Source organism: Mustela erminea, chromosome 4 (assembly GCF_009829155.1).
Source record: "Mustela erminea isolate mMusErm1 chromosome 4, mMusErm1.Pri, whole genome shotgun sequence".
NCBI classification, from domain to species: Eukaryota; Metazoa; Chordata; class Mammalia; order Carnivora; family Mustelidae; genus Mustela; species Mustela erminea.
The window spans coordinates 79,151,243-79,160,431 of NC_045617.1; the positions used below are offsets into that span (position 1 = coordinate 79,151,243).

The 9,189-nt window shown below is 33.6% G+C and overlaps 1 protein-coding gene across 3 annotated transcripts in view; it reads left to right on the forward strand.

Annotated features, from left to right (window-relative positions):
• TBC1D32 (TBC1 domain family member 32) overlaps nucleotides 1-7,020 on the forward strand; it is a 237,348-nt gene extending 230,328 nt beyond the window's left edge. For all 3 annotated transcript variants that reach the window (XM_032339668.1, XM_032339670.1, XM_032339669.1), the window contains one exon: nucleotides 6,042-7,020. In XM_032339668.1, coding sequence (XP_032195559.1) covers nucleotides 6,042-6,161 — 120 coding nt within the window. In that variant the 3' untranslated portion in view covers nucleotides 6,162-7,020. The remainder of the gene's footprint in view (nucleotides 1-6,041) is intronic.
• The last annotated feature ends 2,169 nt before the right edge of the window (nucleotides 7,021-9,189 follow it).

The window sequence follows — 9,189 nt, forward strand, 5'->3', positions numbered from 1 at the left end:
GGTTGTTTTTCTACCATTTTGACCAAGAAAGAAGGTCCTACACAAAAAATCAAAAAATCATCTCTAGCAAAGGTAAAGAGCAGAGCCAATTTCACAAAACTCCTTCTTTCATGTGACTCTTACTATATAATTTGATGCTTCTTATGTGAGATTTGATATCCATGTGAATCCTTTAAGTTACCTTGGTATATTAAGTTCTACACCTTTTGTCCTAAACTTTTATATATTTCCAGGTGATTATTAATAAGTGTCAACTCATTGTTCCCATTTAGCCCATTCAAAGTGACTTTTCTTGACACTTTATAAAGAACTATTATGTCTTTTTTTGAAATCATCTTTCAAATGCATTAATAATTAAATTTGGGAAATAATATAGCAAACATGCTTAAACTTGATCCTGAAGTCATAAAACTAAGGCATGTAATGTTAGCACACCCAGTCTTTTTGTACTTTCTATAATTTGCCACCCCAAAAGGCATTATCTTTGATTCATATTCCAGATTTACAAGACTTGCAGTAGCTCTAAAAAACTTTTTTTTTTTTTTTTTTTCTGTTTTAGAGGCTCAGTGGCTCTAACATGTTTGGCTCAGTGGGTTAAGCCTCTGCCTTTGGCTCAGGTCATGATCTCAGGGTCCTGGGATCGAGTCCCTCATTAAACTCTCTGCTCAGCAGGGAGCCTGCTTCCCTCTCTCTCTCTGTCTGCCTCTTCCTACTTGTGATCTCTCTTTCTCTCTGCCAAATAAATAAATAAAATATTTAGAAAAAAAATTAAAAACATTTTTGCTAGAAATTGTTTTTGGAAACTTTAGCTGATATAAGTAATGTTTGAAAGCATACGTATAGTTTGATTTCTGTAAGGGGCACGTTCCTGAGACATTGCAAGAAAAGACAGTAATATAATATTTTAAGTGAAATGTTCCCTTATGTTTTTGGCAAGGAGTTGAAAAACAGATGAGTCAGTAATCTTCGATGTTGAACATTATAGATTTGTAGCGTGATCAAGAAAATCTAACTTAGCCATTTTAGAGACCATCAATAAATGAAGATGTTCTTCCTATGAAACCATTAACATCTTGAGTGCTTATTGAATGCCAGGCACTGGACAAAGGGATTGATGGGTATTAATAATTCACTCATTGACTTAATCGACTATTGTACCACAGCTGTGTCCCAGGCACAGCTGTATTATAAGACAGGCCATGTCCCTACCCACACTGGCCTTCATTCTAGTGGTAGACAAGTATTTGAATAAATACATAATGCTTCAGGGGTGCCTGGGTGGCTCAGTGGGTTAAAGCCTCTGCCTTCCACTCAGGTCATGATCCCAGGGTCCTGGGATCGAGCCCTTCATTGGGCTCTCTGCCCAGTGGGAAGCCTGCTTCCTCCTCTCTCTCTCTCTCTCTCTCCCTCTCTCTGCCTGCCTCTTCACCTACTTGAGATCTTTGTCTTTCAAATAAATAAATAAAATCTTAAAAAAAAAACCGTAATGCTTCAGGTGTTGATAGATCTTATCATAAGGAAATCAGACATCTTAAGAGAGTCATACTAAGTCAGAGATGCTGTATAGAGTACAGCAAAGGCTACTCTGAGAGAGTAAGCAGAGATCTGAATGAAGCAAAGGAAAAAGCAAAGCAAGGACTTCTGGGCAAAATTCTTCTAAATAGAAAGAAAGGCAAATGCAGAATCTTAGAGGTAAGAATGAGGTTGACCCACTTAGAAAGTGTTGAGATGACCACTGTGGCAGAACAAGGTGAGATAGAACAGTAAGAGAGGAGTCAGGGCCAGATCATGTAAGGCTTTATAGTCCAGGAAAAGAAGTCTAGGCAGTACAACTTTATGCCATTATTGTCTGCATTTGCATAGGAGAAATTGAGACTTAGAGTGTCAGTAAACTTCCTCAGGCTCAGGTTCATACATCTAGTAACTAGTACAGGGGGGTTTGGACCCTTTTTGGTATGAATCCAAATCTTGTACTCCTTCTAGTATATCAGGTTGACTCTCACTAACTAGTCTGGTTACCTTTTTAAAAACCTTAAATTCAGTGGACCTTCTAGTTAAATGTTCTCAATAGTAAAAGAAAAATCAGTGGATACATATTTGAAACTGGGTTGTATATACAAAGGAGAGAGACAAGCTGTGTATATGCCACATCATGTAATATTGAATGCACATGAAATATTGTGGTTTAGAATAGTAATTTTTATTTTTTATTTTATTATTTTTTTTGAATTTTATTTTATTTTTTGCAGTGTTCCAAAATTCATTGTTTATGTACCACACCCAGTGCTCCATGTAATACATGCCCTCCATAATACCCACCAGGCTCACCATTTTTTAAAAGATTTTATTTATTTGAGAGAGCAAGCAAGTGAAAGAGAGCACAAGCAGAGGGAGGGGCAGAGGGAAAGGAAGAAGCAGACTCCCCACTGATCAGGGAGCCTGATACAGGACTCAAACCCAGGACCCTGGGATCATGATCTGAGCCAAAGGCATATGCTTAACCAACTGAGCCACACAGACACCCTAGAATAGTAATTTTTTAATGCTTTTTGATGATTCAACATTTGAAACCTAGCATTAATGAAGAGAGCCAATCACTGGTTGAAAAGCTATTGAGATACAAAAAAGAAAATGCAGTATGCTCAAAATGAACTTCTAACCAAGGTGTAAACCACTTCAGAAGTAACATATTAGAAAAAATAGTCCATTGTTTATATAAAAAGGGATAGTATTGCTTATATAATTACATATGTTTGCCTACTTAAAGAATAAGGGAATTCAGGTGTGCCTGGCTAGCTCAGGACAGCATGCAACTCTTAAGGTTGGGGTCATAAAATCAAGCCCCACATTAGGGGTAGAGATTACTGAAAAAAAAAAAAAACAACAAATTAATTCATATTTTTATACAGAGTCCAGTACACTGAGATCTATAACCAAATGATAAAGCAGTATTCTGAAGAAATTATCTGCTATAAATTGAATGATAAGCTGGCAGCCTAAATGGTTATAATTACAAAGTAAAGTTATCCACTAAAGACATTAAAGAATACTTAGGCTAAAATGAAGAATATACCACTCTGAAGATAAAAAGTAGAATTAGAGATTCTGAAGATTTTATTCAAAGTTATAAATTGTAAAATTTAAATAATGAGCTGCATCATTTAAAAACATTCTTTTAAAAATGAATATTTTTCTCTTATGAAATAATGATCTTTATAGACTTATGTGGCCATTTTTATTTGTTTGAAGTTTCTATTTAAATTCCAGTTAGATAACATATTGTATATTAGTTTCAGGAGTAGAATTCAGTGATTCATTACTAAGATACAATACCCAGTGCTTATCAAAAGGCCCTCCATAATCCCCATCACCCATTTAATCTATCCCCCATCCTCCTCCTCTCCAGCAACACTCAGTTTGTTCTCTATAATTAAGCATCTACTTTATGCTTTGCCTTCCTTTATTCCCCCTTTGTTCATCTGTTTTACTTCTTAAATTCCACATATGAATGAAATCATATGGTATCTATCTTTGACTTATTTTGCTTGACATAATACTCTCTAGCTCCACCCATATCATTGTAAATGGCAAGATTTTATTCTTTTTGATGGCTGAGTAATATTCCAGCATGTGTGTGTGTGTGTGTGTGTGTGTGTGTGTGTGTGTGTGTGTGCATGCATATACCATATCTTCTTTATCCATTTATCAGTTGATATACCTTTGGGCTTTTTCCATTATTTGGCTATTGTTGATAATGCTACTGTAAACATTGGGATTCATGTGTCCATTCAAATCAGTATTTTTGTGTCCTTTGGGGAATTACCTAGTAGTGCAGTTGCTGTATTGTAGGGTAGTTCTATTTCTACCTTTCTGAGGAAACTGCATACTGTTTCCAGAGTGGCTGCACCAGTTTGCATTATGGGTGTCTCTTCAGAATAGTTATCAGGGTATTTTCTCTTTATTTTGAAATTAATGTCCAAAAATTAAAGCCATAACTCAAAAAATATTTTAAGGAAAAAATATATGTAAAACAAGTGATAACAATGGTTCTCCATAAGTGGAACAGTAATTAAAAGATGTTCAATAGATTTTGCATATTTTTGCCAAGAAAATAATTATTAGAGCTATTATTCAAATGGTCTCATCTTCTATTGTGATTCAGTTAATGAACAATAAGTATTCTTTTAAAAATCATGTATATGCACTAAAGCAATTTTTCTGACATTGGGTTTTTATCTGGTTAGAATAACACATTACTATAATTTCTCTCCACAGACATACAAACTTCCTCATAAAAGTTTTAATGAGTTGATCAGTGCCAAATCACACATAATTTGAATGAAAAGAATGGTTAAATTCATAAATAGTTCCATGACCTACAACAGTAACTATTTAAAGTGAATTCTTGAACTGTAAGAATTGTCTTACTTCAATCCTGTTTTCCCCAAAAGCAAAGCGAACTATTTTTTGATAAGAGAGAAATTTACAAAGACCCAGTATTTCTGCTACTTATAGGATGAACATCTTCCCTTTGATTGAGTTGCTTATACATAAAACAGAGACACAATATGTGTCTCAGCTGTTAATGTTTTAGGACAGGGACCTACCAAATTAACCTTTGTGTCTTCAGTTTATAATCAAGAATGAATGAGTTAATGAAGAGATAAAAGAATAGATAACAATTATTTTTAAATTAAGGGTAAAGTCCAATTTTTTTTTTAAAGATTTTATTTATCTATTTGACAGAGAGAGATCCCAAGTAGGCAGAGAGGCAGGCAGAGAGAGTGGGAGGGAAGCAGGCTCCCTGCCGAGCAGAGAGTCTGAGTCGGGAATTGATCCCAGAACCCTGAGATCATGCCCGGAGCCGAAGGCAGCGGCTCAACCCACTGAGCCACCCAGGCGCCCAAAGTTCAAATTTTTATGTTGGGAGGAGTTAACTCTAGCCAGTGTTATAATGTTACACATACAACTTAACATCATTTAGTTTTTTCAGCTATAACATCAGACTTGTAGATCAGTAATAATTTTTTTTTGATGTACCAACTGTTCCTCCAGGTTATCCATATTTCAGGTGATACATGGCAAAATAAGTATAAATTCTTCCAAGTCATTTGCAAGCTGAGAACTATTACTTAAGTGAGCAGTAACATTTGAGGAAGGCTTTTACAAACATTCATCCTTACTGAGAATTGCGTGTAGTGTTTTCCTAGTCATTATACATTCATGTATCTCATCTATAAACTGATCACCTCAAACACAATATCTGGTAGGATACTATATTATCTTTTGTTCTTTTTGAATTGCTTTTGGGTTTTGTTAGTATTTTTATCTCTAAACTGTAATCTCTAGAAAGGTATGAATTGTCCAATTTTTAAAATAACCTCCAAAACTCTGACCATAATACTACATTGGATTAGATATGATTTTTCTATAGAATTTTTGGAGGGTAGGTACTTCATTGCTTGTATTTAGAAATTTTAAAAGAAGTAACTGTACAATTCCCGTAAAGTCTCCAAGATTTTAAGTGAATCTTCCTACTGTTTTAATTTATTTTTGAATGCCTCATTTGGGACATACCATTAAATTCAGAATTAGCATAGACATACACAGTACCAACATTATGAGTTATAGACTATTGAAGGTTTTATGAACCTTCAGAGCTGTAGAACAGATATTTCTTTTAACATTATAGTATCCTTTGATAAGCTTAAAGGTCTTTATTCATTAAAAATGTGAACAATCATTCTACAATTGAAACTTTATCCAAAATAGTAGGAAGATTTCATTAAGTAAGAATTTGTCTTATTTTTTGTTAGCTGTAAAATGTATTTAGTTTTACAAACAGACAAGCTTGTTTCATAGGTACATGATTTCTTGCTATTACATACATACATAGCCTACTACATAAAAAGCAATTACACATTTACTAGCAACATAAAGCCCCATCTATAGCTGAAAAAAGTCAACTATTTAAAATTTATCAACTTAGAATTGTGTTTCTTTACGCAAGCAAATTACTTTCTCTTTGTATTTTTTGACAGGAAGAAGCACTGCATGGTTTTCGAGTGAGTGATTACTTTGAATACATGGAGATTTTGGAACAAAACTACCGAACAGTAGTGCTGAGAGACATGCGGAACATTAGAGTGCAGAGCACATAGATGGTGGAGCGCGTGGTTTAATGTCGTGTTTTATTTATTTGTAAAGAAAACAGGGGGACTTGATTGTCTTCTGTGTTTAAAACAATATATGCTTTGTGAATACACATATTGTGAATCAATACTGGGACTCTTTCAATATAATAATATAAATTCGATTAGGAGTTAGCTCAATTTGTGACATGAAGTAAATTTATTTTTGTTAAGTTCATTGTTTTCTGAGGATGTTTTAGAATCAGATCTAATTTACTTATAGTTCTTTATGTTTAAGAGCTGGTCCCATCTGACATCTCTTTCTTTACCAGAAGATTAAAATATTTTTTTCTAAATGAGTTTTGAAAGAAGCATCAACATTATAAATAATTGTTTGACTAGCCAGAGAGAGAGTCCATATGAACAAGGAAGACATTTATTTTCTTCATGTTTTGTCTGCACCTATAAAGGAAAATAGACAAAGCCACAATTACTAATTTTACATGTGGTGGAAATAAATGATATTTATCATAGCAAATGCTAAGAAAACTATTGTTCTCAGACATAATTGTTTTTCTAGGAATTGTTTTTGATACCTATATCAACTTACAATTTTTCATGTTAAGTGTAGGCTCTACATGGTTCATTTAGAAGATAGATTAGTTATTTCATACTGATAAGCATTTGACTTTGCGTTTGTTATACATTATTCTTAGTGATAAATTTTATTTGTACTGAACTTAAAAACATTAAGGAGAATAACTTCTAAATTATTTTAAATGAGTAACACAATGTTTTATTTAAACAGAAGGCTTTGCTCCAGTGAGATTAATACAATTTGCTAAAGTCTGTTTTCTTATAACTGTCACATTTAATATGTGAAAAATAATACACAAAATATTTTTCAGTTAGCAATTTTAACAAATTTTTTTAACTTATGGGTGGTAGTCATTTTGTATGCATTACTTATATTTAAATATAAATCAACCAATAAAACCATTTTGAAGACTTTTTTTCTAAAACCAAAAATAGCTCATCCACAAACTCATTTTTCCTTTCAGTATCATGAAACAACTGGCACCATAGAGTTTTCAGCTGTGTGATATTTAGGCTATTGTAATATCAACCTTCCAAAATTGGGTTTTATGCTGTTAATGCTAACAGTAGCTGCTCAGTAATGGTGTTTGTAAAGGGCATTGAAACAGTTGAGAAAAGAAAATTGAGCAAGTTAATTTGACATATTGCTCCCTTTAGCTCTGGTTGATAGGAGTTAAGCAAGAGAGTCCTAGGTTACTCAAAATACCAAGCTTTTGTCTACTTTCAAACTTAATTTTGGAAAGCTGTAATACATGTTTATGGTTTCATTTCCTCCCATTCTGTTCCTGAGTTACTGTTATTGATACTAAGAAATTGCAGCTTTATTTCCTTTTTAAAAGCTCTTACATGGTAATTGGAAATATAGATGGAGAAGGAACTGTCTTAGTTTTATAATATTCATTGGTGATTTTGATTGGAAACTGAAGTAAGATCTTGATAATAACAGTTACATTTTGGAAAAGTGAATTCAGCTGAAGCCAGAAGGCATTTGTGTTCATTTGTTAAATAAATGTCTTATGAACAATGACCTAGCAATTTGGTGAAATAAAATGTAAAATATTGTTGTTTATGTAGCTAACATTGTAAATTATTTTTGTACCTATTATTCTAAGAATACTATTTAGAATAGAAATAAACACAACCCTGCCTTGACTTTCAGTTTTGTTTTTAATTATTTAAAGTATAAGTCCTTAGGACAGACTTTATTTCTGTTTTGTGAACGGATACCTCATACATTTTACAGGATTCATTATGAGAAACTATATTTTATGATAACAGTGCAAACAAATGTGAAAACAGTATAAACAAAAGGGAAAATGTAAGCATTCGTATATAAATCTTTGAATACCTGTTTTCAGAATTTCATCTCTGTAGTTTTGCCTCCTCAGAATTTCATCTCTGTAGTTATGCCTCCTCATAATGCATAGGCATCTAAGGATTCTGTGAAGGTAAAGTAAATCTCAGAATTAATCTAACTTCAATAGAATTCTAACTAAATCTATGATTATTAAATTATGGCATGTTCTAGTTTGATTTTCCAATTCAAGATGTTAAAGAAATTTCTTTGGTTGTTCATTAAACAGACATGTTTTGAGGGTTGCACATATAATATTTTTAATATCCAGGATAGGAAAAATAACAGCACTTAATAGCACTACTACTCACAGAGTCCACAGTCCTCATGGGGAGATGAATAATTTTAAACTGTGAAAACGTAGTCTTAAAGATGACAAGAATTTATCTCTGGATTTGGTGGCTTTGATGAGAACAGTTTTGATGGAGTAGTGAAGTTTGTTTGGAGCAGGGTTAATTGATGCTGAGAGGAAAGATTGGAGACCCATCCTTCTAGGAGCATTGCTGAACAGGGAAAGAGAATATGGGTGGTAACTAGAGGAGGCGTGGGGTCAAAAGATTTTTTAAGATGGAGAATGGAAACATGTTTGTATGTGAGTGGAAATGATGCAGTAAGGAAAGGAAAACCTGCTGAAGAGAAAAATGGTGGAGTGAATGTCATGAGACTCATCACCGTAGGAGTGAAAACTGCAACAGCCATTTTGGAAGTTTGGGTTTTGTTTTGTTTCTTCTTTTTCAAATTAAGTTAAACGCACACTTCACTGTGTGACTCAGCAATATTCTTTGTAAGCATTTCCCCTAAAGAAATGAAAGATATCTCCATACAGAGGCAGGCATGAATAATACAGCTTTATTCATCATAGTCCCAAAATGGAAACAACCCAACTGGTGAATAGATAAACAAATGTAGTTCATTCCATAAAATGGAATACATCTCAGCATTAAAAATTACCACCTACTGATGCACACAAAAGTGTACATAGGATTTCATTTACATGATGTTCTAAAAAAAGTTATATCTATGTGACAGAAGGTTACTGATTTCCAGGGCCTAGGCTAGGGTTGGGTGTGAAGAAAAGGGATTTACTACATAGAGGCAGAGGGGACA